Genomic DNA, 19,265 nt, shown 5'->3' on the forward strand with positions numbered 1-19,265 from the left:
GTTGTAGTTCGGTGGTCACCTCACCACCGAAAATCCAGACTATGTATGAGCCTTTACTTTACACCGAATTGGAATTCTACCTGCGGGCTGATTCTACCAAAGCTTTTCAGCGGGAGTGGAGCAGGCCATTTGGGGATTTCTGCAAAAGAACGCTTCGTTCCCATTGAAAAGCATTGGTCAAAATGTACCTGCACAGACAGAATTAAAGTTTGGTGTGACCCCACGTAAAAAAACCTTTTAGGTTTCATCAATATCCACTCATAGAAGTCTTAAAACAGTTACAGCAAAACAAATAAAAAGCTGTGTTTTGCGGAGACAAAAAAATGTGAAATATAATTTCTGACATGTGAAATAATACAAAAATAATGAAAGATAATAAAGAAGTAAATCTTATTTGTACGTTAGGAGGGAGATTCCCCCCCCCCCCCCCCCCCTCAAGTACAGAAAATAACTTCTTGCCTCAGTCGGACGTGTTGGTTTTGGCAACGACTCTGGTGTCTTTTTTTCCCCCCCGCTTTTTTTTAACCCATTCAGGCCTGACGTCGAAATAAAAAAAAAGTTCGCTCTGAAAGAATATATATTCAAAGATTTGTGCCGCATTTTTACGATTTTCCAAAAATAGCAGACCTACAAGTTCATAGCGCGCCACTCAGTGGCGCGCTATGAGCTTGTAGATCTGCTATTTTTCAATAGCTAAAGTATAACATAATGCTTAGTAAAAACACCAAAAGGGGTTCCCGCCCAAAATGGGTTTAAAGCTATAATATGACACAGATGCGTCCTCAGGTCTAAATGGGTTAAGACGAGTTGTCAAAAAGCGAGTCGGGGTCAAGTGATATGTAGTGGAGAAGTGGTAGCGCTGGCCCCCCTGTACAGTCATCAAACATCACACACATACACACATCAGACAGACGGGGGGGATATACTTACTGGACTGGTTCCTCCGTATCTGACCCTGAAAAACACAAACAGGCCTTCATTAATCAAAGCACAGCCGCGCAAGTCAGACCCACCATTAAAGCTTTCTACTAATACTCCACTGTATCAGTGTTGCTTTAGGGAGAAAATTTAGATTTTAGTTTTAGTCGTGGTCTCTTGAATACTCTTTTTTACTTTTAGTCACATTTTTGTCACCCGGAATGTCTTAGTGTTTGTTAGTCTAGTTTTTTTGTCGACGAAATATCATAAGATTTTAGTCAACTGAATCTACAGGTGATGTAGTCGACTAAAATGTATTTTGGAGGGCCGCGATGCCGTCGTAATGGCTGATTTTACACTTGCTGAAAATAGCCGATTTGCATTTACTACTCATCATCCCCAAATAAAGAAACGTTTAGTAACACACACACACACACACACACACACACACACACACACACACACACACACACACACACACACACACACACACACACACACACACACACACACACACACACACACACACACAGTAGAGCATTATACACACAAGTGAAGGCTTCGGAGTGTTCAATTCCACGACCGTGGAACATTCACAACAACATGGCCAGCTCAAAGGTCCACAATGTGTCACTTTTTAAACGTTTATAATGTACGCGGAGCGACCACCTTGTTTTCTCAAGAACCGTCTTCAGGAAAACTAATACATAATAAAACATACTGTAGACTGCAGGTCAACGAAACAGCAATGAAAACATGAGAAAAAACGAGAAAAAAAAAAAACCTGCGGACTGTCCAACAGTATAACGCATTTAGACCTGAGAAATGTTTCTACAAATGCCTTCTAAATCATGACAGTTTTCAGAAAAATCTCTGTTTCTATGTCAGCCGTGCTCAACCTTTTTCATGTCAATGACCCCAAGAATTATCTGTATTTGGCCGCCGACCCCCATCTGAAAATATGTAGTTCCAGGGACCCCCCCCAGAAGCAAAGATTGGAGTTAAAAATGTTCGCTCTGAAAGAATATATTAAAAGATTTGCGACACATTTTCACGATTTTTCAAAAATAGCAGACCTACAAGCTTGTAGCGCGGCACTCGGTGCCGTGCTACGAGCTTGTAGATCTGCTATTTTTCAATAGCTAAAGTATCACACAATGCTTAAAAATCAAAAAATGGGTTCCCAGCCCAGAATGGGATAAATGACACTTTGAAAAGGGCCTGAAAACTATATTATGTACCTATTCCCAAGCGGCGGAGGCAATTTTCCACTTCACAGTTAAAAAGACAGTGTATATATATCACAAGGATTAGTGTGCACTCACACATACCAGACATTAAACCTAGGGTGAAGAATTCGGCTGCAACATGGGCTACGACTCCCTCCGACCCCTCCCCGGTCTATAACCCAACCATTCATCAGGGATAGAAACTGATGGTGGTGGTGGTGGTGGTGCCCCCACAACCCCCCCCCAACACTGCAACCAAAACGCCCGTTTAGATGGCATCGTGCGCTGAAAATAGACAATCTACAAGCTCACTATAGCGTGTTATAGTGAGCTATATATCTGTATGAGCTATACAGATCGGCTGTTTTCAACGCGCAGCAGCGCCACACGGTGGACTTGACACATTTAACCCATTTAGACCTGAGGACGCATGTGTGTCACCTTATAGCTTTTAACCACAGCAAAACCATTATTTTAAAACTTTAGCTGTTGAAAAATAGCAGATCTACAAGCTCATAGCGCGGCACCGAGTGCCGCACTACGAGCTTGTAGATCTGCTATTTTTTAAAAATCGTGAAAATGTGTGCAAATCTTTGAATATATATATACGTCTTTAATTCAAATACGGTATTTGCTTCTGGGGGGTCCCGACTCCCCGGTACAACATACTTTCAGATGGGGGTTGGCGGCCAATTACATATAATTCTGGAGGTCCTTGACAGACATGAAAAAGGTTGAGCACCACTGACTGACAGACATAGAAACATAGGTTTTTCAGAAAACTGTCAGGATTTTTAGAAGCCTTCTTTTTTAGAATGGACCTCAGGTGTAAACGGGTTAAGCGTAACTGTAACTTCCCTGACCTGCGACATAAATCTGCCATGTCACCCTGCCCCTAACATAAGATATGGACGTCGCGGACCACCGTAAAGGCCCCTGTGGAAACTCCACCGCATCAATTTCAAGAAAGAATTTATTCACACGAGAAATGGGGCGACGGGGCGACGGGGTGGGGGGGCTGGTTGAGGGGAGGGTTTTTTTTTTGGGGAGGGGGAGTTGAAAGAGCAACAGAATGGGGTTTAAGGAACGTAGCTAAAGCGTTAAACCAGCATAGCGGTGTGAGGCCAGAGTTTAGTCCCACAGGCGCTAAGCAGCAAATGGGTCCAATTACGGCTCTTCTCTGCCTCGCCGGCCCCCCGGCCCACACACACACACACACACACACCATCCACACTGGTTCAACAAAAAGGAAGAAAAAGACGGGACCAAACAGGAGGACGACAGAACTGAAGACAGAGAGGAGGAGGAGGAGGAGGTGGAGAAGGAGGAGGAGAAGAAGAAGAGAACTGGGGGAAAGAAAATCTCCGTCAATAATTCACACCAGATGATGCAATGTTCGTCATCACCTTGACTACATTTTCTTCTTTCTTTCTTTCTTTCTTTCTTTTATGACTTTTTGTCACAAGGTAACGACATGGTCGAATATTTACAGTAGGTGACAATCACAGACAAATTGACCAGAAATTATTATTATTTTCTTCTGGGGACATTAAGTCTGTAAATGATGACAATATTACTCCTTCTCCTTTCAAAGAAAAAAGTATAATAATAAAGAAAAACGGTTTTGGACATACAACGTTGCTGGTCATTTTACTTTAAAACAAACAGTTGAATTATGTCTATTTCTGGAGAAAACAAATAAGACACGTTTGTCAAGTTTAATAGGAAACTAAAAACTCCATAAACTCAACAAATACACAAATAAAAAAGAACAAATGACTTATGTCCAACGCAAGTGCCCAAATGGCACTAATAAAAGACAAGCAATATAGTTAAGAAAATAAGTAAAACCTACTCTCCAACTCCCAGTCCCCCTTGAGGTAGACATGTGAGGAGAATATGAGAGAGATGGAGAGAGAGAGAGAGAGATGGAGAGAGAGAGAGAGATGGAGAGAGAGAGAGAGAGAGAGAGAGCCTAGACAGAGAGTAGATAGAGAAAGAGGGAGTAAGAGAGAGAGAGAGAGAAGATAGAGAAAGAGGGAGTAAGAGAGAGAGAGAGAGAGAGAGAGAGAGAGAGAGAGAGAGAGAGAAGATAGAGAAAGAGGGAGTAAGAGAGAGTCACAGTCACAGAGACAGACAGACAGACAGACAGACAGACAGACGTGAGGTTTCGTGACGTTATTTAATGTTTAGTAAGAGAGTGTGGCGGGCGAGCGGGCCGGCAGGGCGGAACTCACTCAACCCAGTTTACTACGTTGAGCATGCACTCACTCACTCACTCCACGCGCACACACACACACACACACACACACACACACACACACACACACACACACACACACACACACACACACACACACACACACACACACACACACACACACACACACACACACACACACACACACACACACACACACACACATAAATAAAATAAACAAATACAGACACACACACACATACAGCGGGGGATGTCTGCAAACATTGTAGTGATGGTTGTGTTAAATTTTAATGGCGAGTAGCAGCGTCTATACCGGAGCACAGATTGAGTGACTGAAGGAAGGAAGGAAGGAAGGAAGGAAGGAAGGAAGGAAGGCTGCTGAACGAGGAAATAAGTTGACTGGAGAGGAGGCTCCTTCATAAGGCATGAGGAAGCAACGCCTTATGACCCCGCTGGAGCACGCTGAAGGCTGCGGCATGCCATTCACTGATGTGTGTGTGTGTGTGTGTGTGTGTGTGTGTGTGTGTGTGTGTGTGTGTGTGTGTGTGTGTGTGTGTGTGTGTGTGTGTGTGTGCGTGCGTGCGTGCGTGCGTGTAGTGTGTGTATTTTTTTCCCTAAACTTTAAAAAAAGCAACAATTATGATAAAAGAAAAAATAGCTCGTCGTAATCACAAACCTTGCAGAGTGTAAACCTTGTATTTTTTTGCACTTCCAGGCCTATCTATATTTTATTAATTAATCTCTCAAATCTCAAACTGTCCAATGCACATTAAATACAATTATTATTATTATTTGTATTATTATTATCATTTTCATCATTATTATTATTTACATTGTAAACTATAGAGTTTGTGGCTGCATTGAGAACTGTCTTTCCATGAATGAACATGTTTGTTTGACATTGTGCTGTTGCCCCCTAGTGGTGGTACGGCAGAACAAACAGCAGAGCAACAGGTTCCTGTTTGCACACACTGACTAGTGGGTCCAACTGGTGTGAACTGAGGATGGTGTCCTGCTCACACAGAAATACCAGATCTACAAGTTCACACACGAGATACACTGACTCGCCGTCAACAGTGACACCACAATATAAGTATTGTATAGAGGATCTGAGCATGCATAAAGTGAGTGGCAAATCGAGGATATCTATCTACATGATGTGTATGTACATCTGTAATCCACATTAACTCGAAAACCGTTCGCCCGACCAACTTCAAATTTGACACACGCGTTCCACAGTACACCACCGTGGGACCCACGGTTGTCCAGAACCGCCACAAAAGGCTCTGGACAGGGCCCGAATTAGCCAATCGAACACACCTGATCACCCCTAGATCTCCATATATGGAGCTGACCTGTTCTGACATTACAATGTTGTTCTGACATCTGCATAGACTCCATATTTGGGCATGCTGACAAAGAACTCCACATATGGGCATTAAAGGGACACAGACAGACAGAGACTTGGTGCATTTATAGATTATAGATATAGATAGATAGATGTCTGTCTGTACGTACAGTACGTGTGTAATCCACGTAACTCAAGAACCGTTCGCCTCACCGACTTCAAATTCGACACACGCGTTCCACACCCCCACAGGTGTCGAGTCGTTCGGACCCACGGTTGTGCAGAACCGCCCCAAAAAGGCCTCTGGACAGGGTCCCCCAAAAATACACAATCCCTGATTGGCCGAGCGACGCCACCGACATACGCAGCCGATTACAGTACTTGTGCGCTCTGCTCGCGCAAGTAATAACTGGGCGGGGCATGCATTTCCAACTTGCATCGTTCCAAGTAGCTAATATACACATACAGCTTAACAGGTGTAGACGGGATAAGGCCGCAACGTACCGTGGAGGAGAGAGGTGGAGACAGCATGATGTTTCCGATGGAGGCTTTGAGCTCGTCGATGGTGGCTCGGCTCTGGTGCGTGCCGTTGTTGGGCTGGACGGGCTTGATCTCCACGTGGAACTTCCGGGGCTCGTCCTCGTCCTCCGAGTCACTCGACGAGTAGAAGGAATTCTCTTTGGCATGTGCACACACACGTTGGTTAAGGAGTCATGACACTTACTGTAAGGCCTTTACTAAAGCAAGGGTTTCCAAACTTTACAGTTTTCAGGCTGTGACCCCCGCCCCCACAAAACTGAACTGACAAGCACTTGGAATTGTTGGAGTTGAGGAATGACATTTAGTTTGACCCGATTCCGCAGATAAAACATTGTGAAAACAGCCGGTCTACAAGCTCACAATGGCTTGCATTGCGAGGCGTTGTTGTGAGATTGTAGTTCGGCTATTTTCACAATGCATGCCTTGATCTTTCTCTCATAATATTAAGACAATTTAGCCAATTTGGTATTAAAAAGGTATTAAATGTGCTTACATTGAAACTTTAGAAATAGTGCAGATACACAAACACTGTTGGTTTGTTTAGTGTTCAGTGAGAAAACAATGTTGCACAATAAGCGAATCATCTGGAGACGGGAGAGTTTGGGAACCAATGTACTAAAGCAAAATGAAAATACCACGACTGAAACATTTTGGATATGAAGAATCAACTGACTGAAAACACTAATCACAGTCACACACAGTCGTACGATTTGTCACACACGTTACCGCAGTGAAATTTGTTCTCCGCATTTGACCCATCTCTTGGAGCGGTGAGCTGCAGCAATGTTACTGCTGCTGAATTAGTTTACATTTTCGCTAGAAACACTGTATCAAATATAAGTGACTGACTATCATAAACGATAGAGAGACACCTCCCCGACAATATCGCCAAGACACTTTGTTTAGTTTTGGACCACAATTCTCATATGAGACGATTTTAAGATGTTATTCTCCATAGAGAAAAACTTCCGTGAACCAGGGGATGAGCGAGTGACGTCAGGACGCTCTAGTCCAGGGGTTCTCAACCCGTGGGTGGCGACCCCTCGGGGGGTCGCCAAATATATATTTTTTTGCAACTGAATGGCTGGAAAGTGGAAATGAAGAGTTTACATATAGTACACATAGTACATGCATACACATTCCCTAATGATTATATCTGGTTTTAGTATTTATTTATGGTGTATTGTCTCTATTATTAAGGTTATTGTAGCAGTCAATTTATATTGGGGGTCGGGAGGGGGCAGGGCGGGGGTCCCGAGACATTGCCAAAGCATTTCCGGGGGTCCCCGGCCAAAAACGTTGAGAACCCCTGCTCTAGTCTATAGGTTCTCAAAACTCTCTAACTTCTTGTCAAAGCCACCCCAAACTGTTTGAAAACAAACAGGAATAAATATGTATTGATGTCTTAGAGAGAGAGATGAACCCCAAAGATAAATTATTAATAAGGAAATAAGAGGAAAACATTTTTAAAAAATGGTAAAAAAGACCAATGGAAGAGGATATCATTATTTTCATTTCCTTCTGGTCTGATACAGAAGCCCTCCGCATCCACCTGGGGGACATTCTAGAAGAGAAACAAATAAATACAGTCAAAAAGTATATTCATGTACAGTTTGCACTCTATTATCTATTCACAGAGAGGAAAATGTGTCAGAATGCCGTTTTTATCTGGATATTTTCCTTTAAATTATCTGGCACTTTGATACAAGAACTTGCGTGCGTGTGCGTGCGTGCGTGCGTGCTTACAGCATTCTGGAAGTCAATGGCTCCATAGAAGCCTGGTGGAGCTCCATTGGCAGTGTTCTGTAGCCACAACAACAGGGAGGTGAGAGATAAATTATATGTACATTAGTGAATTAATACATAATCATGAATCCTTTTGAACTGTTCAATACAGTGTCTCAAAATTAGGAATTAGAAATGTTATTCTGAGACAGAAGAATAGGGACTGTTTCTTCTTACACAATTCAGTTATATGTAGAATAGTAAAATACATGTCAGAAGTCTTAATACTAAGTAATAAGAATAAGAATAAGAATAATACATAAATTAATTCATTTGAAGTAGTAAGACAATTAATACAGTATAACAAGATAAAATATTATAATAAAATCAGTTAAAAATGTTATTCTGTAAAGTGATCTCTGACAATAATGTGTACATTGTCAATAAACAAATCTTTAAAAAAAAGAAGAATAAAATCAGTTATGAAATCCAGAAGTTTCTCTGAAGACGAAAGTATACTTACACCAACAGCAGGGTCAACTTCAGTCGATTCCCTGGAGAGAGAGAGAGAGAAAAAAACAGATTATATATATTTTAATGAAATGTAGAAAATAACGGAACGGAAAATAATGTGTTCAACTAAAACTACTCCTAAAGACTCATTTATAATTATGTCTCCATATGGCTGTGTTTGCTCGCTGAAAATAATTTGCCAACTGAAAAACAAAACAAAAAAAAACTCTATTTAAGGTTCCAGCAAGCAACACAGTTCTAAAACCAGTGCTGTAATCTAGGCCCTAAGGGCTCCATTTTCGTCACCGCTAAACCCCTTATCCCTAAACTTCTTTGCCTTTTTTTTATTTATTTTTTACAATTTTGAAAAACATTTTTGAATAGTTCAACTAGCCAATCTACATTGACACGTTGTGAGTTTGTAGACTGGCCATTTTAACTATTCAAAAATGTTTTGCAAAATAGTAAAAAAGGCAAAGAAGTTTAGGGATAAGGGGTTTAGCGGTGACGAAAAGGTGTTTTCAGATGGTACCAAAATTATTCAATGCACGACATGCACACGTATAGGATATATGCTTGCATGTGGTCAATGGATTCAATGATTAGCAGACGATACGGTATATGCTTTTTTTCCTCAAAACTTTACCGCAGCATACTACGTCTTTGTAATTTTCTTTCCTTTTTTTGTGTTATCTGAGCTCAATTGCACCCAAAAAACCTGAACTTTTAACATCCAGTAGATTTTCTGTGGTTTTCTGGCTCAAACAGGTGCTCTGGCTGTGCTGTGTCCAGAAGTATATATGACATAGCAATATGCCAGCAGATGTCACTGTTGAGGGATTTTGCCTGTTTTCATTGTAGCTTATAAAAGGCTTCAGAACACACAGAGAAAACCACAGACCACAGAAAATCCACTGAATGTTCAAAGTGCAGGTTGTGTGGGTGTAATTGAGGTCATAAAACCTATAAGAAAACCGAAAAATAAAAATAAATGAAAAGGAATGTCATGAAACCTTTAAAACCTTGAAACAAAATTGAATCAATCGATTGATTGATCATCAAAATGAACATCTCAGCTCTTAAAAATGGAGGCCAACCCTTCTGAGCACTTAACACGGCAGCCGGGAGGGCTGCCTCTTTACGGATTTTGAAGCAGGCCCTGAACTAGCCTGGCCCAGCCAGCGTGCTTTCTGGTCTAGAGGGGCGGACGCGCATGGAGCAAGCGCTGTACAATATTGGTTCACCGATCTGAGTGCCCGCCCCTGCCCCCCTCCGCCCCTCACCCTCCCCTCCCTGGTAGAAAACAGCAGAGAAAACTGACGCCACCATTATTTCGAGCGACGCCCCCTATCTGCACTGTAGTTCACTCCCACTCCTAGACCAAGAATTGTGTCTCGTTCCCACAGGCTTTAATTTTTGAGCCGAATGCGAACGAAAATAAAAGCCTGGGTACCGAGGCTAGGTCTGAACCAAAAAACCAAAAAAGGTTGAGAGAACCACTAGGTGTAACGGTTTCCACTCACGTGGAGTCTGTGTCCTTAGTGTCTTTTCTTCTGCCTGGGATGGCGAAGGGTTTCCTCTTCCTGGGTTTGGCACCTTCCAACACACAACACAGCAAGGTATGATCGGTACCGTCAGACAGAAACCTTGTATCTCCGAACTATCGTAACTTTAAATCTTTTAGCATGAAAAGTAGAACAAAATTAAAGTGTAAGTTGTTAAGTCTGTGGGTTCTATTTTCCCCGAATGCTCACCCATTATGACATGGATGCTAGTGTTCACTGTTCATGGTCACCCATTATGACATGGAAGCTAGTGTTCACTGTTCATGGTCACCCATTATGACATGGATGCTAGTGTTCACTGTTCATGGTCACCCATTATGACATGGATGCTAGTGTTCACTGTTCATCAGGGCCGGTCCTGAGCAATCTGGCGCCCCAAGCAGGATTTTTCGCGGCGCCCCCCCCCCCCCCCCCCCCCTCAAAAAATAAAAAAATATTTTTTTTCTTTTTTTACTCTGTCCCAAAAATTGAGGAGACACTGTGGAGGCACTGGGGGGACAGTGGGGACACTGTGGAGGCACTGGGGGTCCATTGGGGAGGCACTGTGGGGACACTGGGGAGGCTCTGTGGAGGCACTGGCGGGGCACTGGGGAGACACTGGGGAGGTACTGGGGAGGCACTGGGGAGGCACTGGGGGGGCACTGGGGGGACACTGGGCAGACAGAGTTGGGACAGAGTAAGGGCGCCCCTCCCCCATGGCGCTCGAAGCCGCTGCTTCGTCGGCCTGTAGGAAGAACCGGGCCTGCTGTTCATGGTCACCCATTATGACATGGATGCTAGTGTTCACCGTTCATGGTCACCCATTATGACATGGATGCTAGTGTTCACCGTTCATGGTCACCCATTATGACATGGATGCTAGTGTTCACTGTTCATGGTCACCCATTATGACATGGATGCTAGTGTTCACTGTTCATGGTCACCCATTATGACATGGATACTAGTGTTCACTGTTCATGGTCACCCATTATGACATGGATGCTAGTGTTCACTGTTCATGGTCACCCATTATGACATGGATGCTAGTGTTCACTGTTCATGGTCACCCATTATGACATGGATGCTAGTGTTCACTGTTCATGGTCACCCATTATGACATGGATGCTAGTGTTCACCGTTCATGGTCCAAATGTACTGTTTTTGCACATGAAACTATTGGGAGAAGCAGCCGTTTCTGCAGCTTTTATTCTCATAACGGTTTAATTTGAATAAGTAGCATTTTTTTAAAGATATTTTTGGGGGTTGTTTTATGCCTTTATTGATATAGGTAGACTAGACCAGGGGTTCTCAACCCGTGGGTCGCGACCCCTCGGGGGGTCGCCAAATTATTTTAGGGTGCCCAAATTATTTTCAAAAAAAAAAAAAAAAAAAAAGCTCGTAGCGCGCCACTCGGTGGCGCGCTATGAGCTTGTAGATCTGCTATTTTTCAATAGCTAAATTATAACAATGCTTAAAACACCAAAAGGGGTTCCCGCCCAAAATGGTTTAAGGTTATTGTAGCAGTCAATTTATATTGGGGGTCGGGAGGGGGCGGGGCGGGGGTCCCGAGACGTTGCCAAAGCATTTTCGGGGGTCCCCGGCCAAAAACGTTGAGAACCCCTGGACTAGACAGTAGTGTGATAGGAAATGGGGGAGAGAGATGGGGGAAGACAAGCAAGCAAAGCAAATCAAAGGTCGTCGGGATCGGGACTCGAACCCGCGACACGCTGTCAGGCTAGATTACCAGCCTAGGTGCCTGAACCGCTAGGCCAGCCCAAGCCAGAAGTAGCATTTTTAACCAGGAATAAAAATGAAGATGAATGAGTGTCGTGGAATCTATCGTAAATGGATTACGCAGTCTACTGTATGTTAACCCATTTTGGGCGGGAACCCCTTTTGGTGTTAGCATTATGTTATGCTTTAGCTTTTGAAAAATAGCAGATCTAGGTCTGCTATTTTTGAAAAATCAAAGAACCACTGACATAGAAACATAGCTTTTTCAGAAAACTGTCAGGATGTAGAAGACAATTTTAGAATCTGATCTCAGGTCAAAATGGGTTAACGAGATGTCACATTTTCACCTACCTTCAGTGGCGATAGATGCGTTGCACTCCTCAAACTCGATGGGTCCTAAAAGAGACACACAAGAATAATCCTTTATAGTTTGTTTGACCTGGAAAGGACCTCCATGGCCTACCGCTGAGAATGCTGTGACTGTACATCACGCAATGATCGCACGCACACACGAACACACACACACACACACACACACACACACACACACACACACACACACACACACACACACACACACACACACACACACACACACACACACACACACACACACACACACACACACACACACACACACACACACACACACACACACACACACACACACACACACACACAAACGCCAGTCAGGCGTGCTCTATGGAAAGCATATACAAACATGGCTGGGTTTTGGATCCCGCGGGGCAGAGGGGGTCAATTGTAGAGTCAACTGGTATGAGCGTTCATACCGTCACCAAACTGACGTGACACCGAGACACTGGCAGAACAACTCTACCGTTCTGCAGCAGTGCTTTTCAGACAGTGTTGTTTTTGGCAGCAAATTTTGATTTTAGTCGTAGTCTCTTGAATAGTTTTAATTTAGTTTTAGTCACATTTTAGTCACCTGGAATGTTTTACTGTTAGTCTAGTTTTAGTCGACTAAACGTCATAAGATTTTAGTCGCCTAAATCTACGGTTGATTTAGTCGACTAAAATGTGTTTTGGCGGGCCTTGATGCCGTCGTAATGACTGATTTTACACTTGCTGAAAATAGCTGATCTACAAGCTCACAACGTGTCGCGCTGCGATGCGTTGTGAACTTGTAGATCAGCTATTGCAGCTGATTATCAGCATGCAACCAAGTGTAAAATGACTTATACTGGATCTCTTGTCCACTAGTCCCTTCCTAACATTTTAGTCTAGTTTTTATTTGTTGACGAAATTGTCAGTATATTTAGTCTTAGTTTTAGTCACCATAGCTTAGTTTTCATTTAGTTTCAATTTAGTTTTCCTCAGTGAAAAAAGGAAGTCGACGAACATTTTTCGTCCTAGTTTTAGTCGACGAAATCCAACACTGGCGTTTAGCCAGTGGTCCTTGAGGGGGTTCCAGGTGGTCCCCCAGCTAAATGATGGGGAGTTGGTAACCAAATGGACCCTTAAAGATCTTTAACCCATTTTGGGGCGGGAACCCCTTTTGGTGTTTTAAGCATTATGTTATGCTTTAGCTGTTGAAAAATAGCAGATCTACAAACTCATAGCGCGGGACCGAGTGCCGCGCTACGAGCTTGTAGGTCTGCTATTTTTGAAAAATCGTGAAAATGTGCCTGAAATCATTGAATATATATTCTTTCAAATCTTTGCTACTGGGAGGGTCCCTGCCTGGAACAACATATCTTCAGATGGGGGTCGGCGGCCAAATACATATAATTTTTGGGGTTCTTGACATGAAATATTGAGCACCACTGATATAGAAACATGACAGAAAACCGTCATGATTTAGAAGACATTTTGTAGAATCGAGCTCAGGTCTAAATTAACTCTTGAGAGTGTTAAATGAAAACAAATGGTCCATTTGGTTTTCATTTTACGCTCTCAAGAGTTCAATTATTATTGTTAAACATCTGCATTACTTGATTTACAAGAAATCTACACACAATTAGAGAATAGAAGAATTGTTATTTTGACCAACGTTTGCCTGTAATCACTCCTACCAACATCAATACACAGCATGGAATTGTGGACAATAATCTTATCCAACAATAACACAATATTGAGGCTAAATTGAGGCAAAAACCTCATTGTGACAGATTTGCCTGAGAGCCTGCCATCGCACAACCTCCAGCTTTTCATCAGAGAAAAACTATTTTTTTAAATGTTTTATCCAAAATGAGTTAATAGCACAGGCAGACTCTTCACAGAAGTGAAACAATTCAAGCCTGTTTTCTTAACTCGCTGTTTTCTGCAAGACATTACTCTGTAAGCCATATCTCCAAAACTGCTGGGTCAAACTGAACAACCAATATGTCAATTTGAAGCTATGATTCCCTGCTTTCATATGTCATGAAAAATTTGGCCACAATGGTGGTCCATGGCTCAAATACTGAAAAAAGGGCCTTGATATGAAATGGTTGAAAACCACTGTCGTAGAGTCACTCTGCAATGACATGCACACACACGCACGCACGCACGCACGCACGCACGCACGCACAATACGCGGCAAAATCATTAATGTATGGGTTCTTCACATGAAAAACCACTGACTTAGATACATGAATTATCAGGCTCATAAAGCAATGAAAACTCTAGATGAGAGCATTAGATAGAGGCTCGCTGCTCACAAGTCACAACTAACCCTAGTACGCACACGCACACACAAACACACACACGACTACAATTAAACAGTGTTTAAGTACAAATTATTTCACAATCTCAAACGTCCCAGAACAGCCAATGAGATAACACGCACAGTCACACACACACACACACACACACACACGCACAGACACGCGCACACACACGCGCGCTCAACTTGGCCCTAACCTGACAAGACGTGATGGAACCAGTGAGCAGGTTCCTCATTCAGTCAAAGCGGAGTGAGGATGACAGATATTGCAATTAACGGTTTCACCACTTAAACCCTATATACTTCACTGAGCGGAGTCCCCCAGGGGTCTAAACCTGGCCCTCTTAAACCCTATATACTTCACTGACCGGAGTCCCCCAGGGGTCTTAAACCCTATATACTTCACTGACCGGAGTCCCCCAGGGGTCTTAAACCCTATATACTTCACTGACCGGAGTCCCCCAGGGGTCTTAAACCCTATATACTTCACTGACCGGAGTCCCCCAGGGATCTAAACCTGGCCCTCTTAAACCCTATATACTTCACTGAGCGGAGTCCCCCAGGGGTCTAAACCTGGCCCTCTTAAACCCTATATACTTCACTGACCGGAGTCCCCCAGGGGTCTTAAACCCTATATACTTCACTGACCGGAGTCCCCCAGGGGTCTTAAACCCTATATACTTCACTGACCGGAGTCCCCCAGGGGTCTTAAACCCTATATACTTCACTGACCGGAGTCCCCCAGGGGTCTTAAACCCTATATACATCACTGACCGGAGTCCCCCAGGGGTCTTAAACCCTATATACTTCACTGACCGGAGTCCCCCAGGGGTCTTAAACCCTATATACTTCACTGACCGGAGTCCCCCAGGGGTCTAAACCTGGCCCTCTTAAACCCTATATACTTCACTGACCGGAGTCCCCCAGGGGTCTTAAACCCTATATACTTCACTGAGCGGAGTCCCCCAGGGGTCTTAAACCCTATATACTTCACTGACCGGAGTCCCCCAGGGGTCTTAAACCCTATATACTTCACTGAGCGGAGTCCCCCAGGGGTCTTAAACCCTATATACTTCACTGACCGGAGTCCCCCAGGGATCTTAAACCCTATATACTTCACTGACCGGAGTCCCCCAGGGGTCTTAAACCCTATATACTTCACTGACCGGAGTCCCCCAGGGGTCTTAAACCCTATATACTTCACTGACCGGAGTCCCCCAGGGGTCTAAACCTGGCCCTCTTCCTCTCCCCCAGGCGCCGCCCCTGTGTGTGCACCATATCTTTTCGCCTATTATGACCTGCCTAGAACATGGCCGCTTAGGGATCAAGTGGTTAAACTCAAAGCAAAACAAAACAAATACGAAAAGGTCAAACACTCACAAGTCAAGCACCACGAAGACAAAAAAAACTACAGCTGCTTTATTATTTTAGAGACAATTAGATGCATATTGAACAGAACCTGATTCTTTTAGAGACAATTAGATGCATATTGAACAGAACCTGCACAAAAAACAACAACAACAGCAGCCAACAGCGTTCACACTTAATTTACTGCTCATCAATAATACATAGGTTGGCTCGGAGCCATTGCACTTGGAGCGTCACGCTCACAGCGCGTCACCACAAACATTTACACAGGCTTTAAAAAGGTGATGGATAGTTAGCTAACACACACACACACACACGCATTGGGCTCACGGACACGCACGCACTGATGCACAAACACACTAAAAGCTACAAACAGACACACACACACACACACCGGCAGTCACGCACACAGACATGCATGCACTAAAAGCCGTGGCAAAACCAAAGGCAAGAAAACATTGAATGAATGCTTAAGCCAATTACGAATATCGATTATTTTGGTAGGCAATAATTCTATCGTGACACATTTGTGAGCTTGTAGGCGGGCTATTTTCACTGTTTTGTTTTTAAAAACAAAACTTAAAAATTTCACCCCCAAAAAATGTATCTATTTCATTAAAATGTATTATTTGTTATAATGATTAAATGCGGTGGGGTTGTAAACTTGTACATGTGTTGTACAGACTTTACACAGTAAAATCCTAGCTGTTCATTCACAGTAACTCCTAATACTGTACGAACGGAACCAACTGGACCCGTACGGTCCAAGTTATTTAATATACAGTTTCAGAGTAATATGCACGTTCCATGCTTTGTCTTCACAACATGGGGGTCCGGGGATGGGTATTGTTAGGATTTTTGTGAGTCCGGTACCGGTTCTGCGTACCGATTCCAGTTCTTAACGGTTCTTAAGTAAATTCTTGTATTTGGATCCTTGGCACGAAATAATCTCAAATGCGGTTCTGTGGCTATATATATATATATATAATTATTATTGTTTTTTAATTTGGGGATCCTAAATGTGACGAAGATTGAGAACCACGTCACTAGGTCTATTGAATGCCAGACACACACACAGCTGTTTATTATTTCTATAATTCTTACATTGTGAGGAGCATCGATGGAGCAATTATTGTGCAGTTGTGTGACCTCGCTGAAAGCCAACACTGACACACAGGAGAGAAGAGAAAAGGTCTGTCCCGAAAAGCGCCCGCTTTAGAGCACTTCGCCTTTGTGTTTATCTTCTTAAAAGCTAATGCATGACCGCCAGGACACGCAGACTGTGTTGTACAAGCAGACGAGAGAGAGACAGAGAGAGAGAGAGACAGAGAGATAGAGAGATGGGGGTAGGGGGGCCCGTGGCGATATTCCCGATGCACCAACATGCCTTGACCTGAAAAAACAAAGCTAATGATATTTTAGCTCCACAACGTAAATACAGTACAGTAGCCGTGGTCAAAAGCAGCAGGGGGTCTTCCCCATGGGGACGCCCACTCACCCACTCGCCCACTCACCCACCCACTCACTCACCCACTCACTCACTCACTCACCCACCCACTCACTCACTCCCCCACTCACCCACTCACTCACCCACTCACTCACTCACCCACTCACCCACTCACTCACCCACTCACTCACCCACTCACAAGCAAGCAAGCAACTTAAGCAAGAATCGCGGCATTGTTCCGTCATCGCCGTATGCCATGGCCGGGGCTGAAGCGCAAGCAAGCGTAGAGTCACGAGAGGCACGCATCACGCCAAGCCGAGTGGATAATGTAAAAAAACCCACAACCGGCGGACGAGCGAAGCTACTCTACTGTGCAATATCAGGGCTCTTCTCCACCAGTGAGTACACACACACACAGCACTGACACGAATGCCCGTTTGTGTGTGTGTGTGTGTGTGTGTGTGTGTGTGTGTGTGTGTGTGTGTGTGTGTGTGTGTTTTCCGCTCCAATCAAAACAAAGGCAACAAGGCTCATTCAAGAACTTTCTCCCACGAGAGCGACGTGACCGAGGCGGGTGTGTGTGTGAGAGAAACAGAGAGAGACACGCACATGCACACACACATACGCACGTACGCACACACAAAAGCAGGTACTTAATGAAGCGCACGGTATGTTTAGAGAAGAAGAATAAACAAACATTAGCATAATCATTTGAGTCTGACCTCAGCTTTGTTGCATCAGCTAATGATGTCACTAAACCAAAAGTAGATATATTTTTAACACTATGGGCTCCATTTTCGTCACCGCTAAACCCCTTATCCCTAAACTTCTTTGACTTGTAGACTGGCCATTTTAACTATTCAAAAATGTTTTGCAAAATAGTAAAAAAAAAGGCAAAGAAGTTTAGGGATAAGGGGTTTAGCGGTGACGAAAATGGAGCCCAATGTATGCCACACACGTGAAATCCCGGGTTTATTGCTTAAACCCACTCTTTAATGTCTCTTAAGTTACTGGAAAATTGTACAACCCATCTGCAGATTCCTGCGAGATGATGGGACGATTTGTGAGACGTGAGTTACTTTGCCCAGACTCTGAGATGTCCTAACAAGAGCTGAAATAAACCCCAGACAGTGAAGAGAAGAGAACAGAGTCATGTGTGCCTGAAGGCAGGATGTCCCAAACGGTGGATCTAAGCAAAAAAATCATCCAAAGCTAAACCACCTACGATAATAAGTCTATAAACACAAGGCAGGCAGGCAGGCACGCCAATCTTACCTAAACGTGCGTGCTGCAGACAGGGGGGACTGTTTGGGACGTCTCGTAAACAGACTGCGTGTACTGGGACGTACTCTGTTTACACAGGAAGAGATGGCTTTCTATTCACTCTAAACGCTCTCTGCGAGGAGAGGGAAGCATGCGCTCACGCATGAGTGGAGGATTGTTTTTTTTAATAAATTGCATATGCTTCACATGGCCGCTAGCTGGGAGGGGAGGGGATGGGGATGGGGATGGGGGGGGGGGACGGGGGGCAGGGGTGGAAGGGTTTGCGTGTCTGGCCCTTCGCCAGTTGACAGCTCAGCTGGATATCAGTGAACACTGCCCCCCTCCCCCCCAACCCCCCCCCCATCCCCCCTCCTCCAACCCCCCCCGCCTCGCAGCGTGTCACTTTGGAATTGTTTCCGCATAGAAAGTTTATTCAACCTCTCTCTCTCTGACCCCCCCCCCCCTCTCTCTCTCTTCTCTGTCCCTCTCCTCCCCCTCTCTCCATCCCTCACCCCCTCTCTCTCTTCTCTTGCCCCTGTCTTTGTCTCTCTCTCCATCTCTCACTCCCTCCCTCCCTCTCTCTCCCTTCTGTCTCTCTCCCCCATCTCTTTTTCTCTCTCCCTCTCCCCCTCTCTCCCCCTCCCCCCCTCCATTCTGCTGTGTCATCAGGGGACAGGCAGGTTATTTTCCTGACAGGGCTGAGACTGCTGTGTGATCCCTAATGAACAGCTTGATACCAAGTGGAATTCT

At 44.1% G+C, this 19,265-nt stretch overlaps 1 protein-coding gene across 2 annotated transcripts in view; it reads right to left on the reverse strand.

The window, feature by feature from the left end:
• fcho2 (FCH and mu domain containing endocytic adaptor 2) overlaps positions 1 to 19,265 on the reverse strand; it is a 111,035-nt gene that overhangs the window by 31,972 nt on the left and 59,798 nt on the right. For both annotated transcript variants that reach the window (XM_079525195.1, XM_079525194.1), the window contains exons 9-15: positions 12,124 to 12,168; positions 10,018 to 10,090; positions 8,505 to 8,535; positions 8,003 to 8,059; positions 7,758 to 7,820; positions 6,221 to 6,400; positions 931 to 955 (exon numbers count right to left, since the gene is read on the reverse strand). In XM_079525195.1, coding sequence (XP_079381321.1) covers positions 931 to 955; positions 6,221 to 6,400; positions 7,758 to 7,820; positions 8,003 to 8,059; positions 8,505 to 8,535; positions 10,018 to 10,090; positions 12,124 to 12,168 — 474 coding nt within the window. The remainder of the gene's footprint in view (positions 1 to 930; positions 956 to 6,220; positions 6,401 to 7,757; positions 7,821 to 8,002; positions 8,060 to 8,504; positions 8,536 to 10,017; positions 10,091 to 12,123; positions 12,169 to 19,265) is intronic.

Source organism: Electrona antarctica (genome assembly GCF_951216825.1).
Source record: "Electrona antarctica genome assembly, chromosome: 16".
NCBI classification, from domain to species: Eukaryota; Metazoa; Chordata; class Actinopteri; order Myctophiformes; family Myctophidae; genus Electrona; species Electrona antarctica.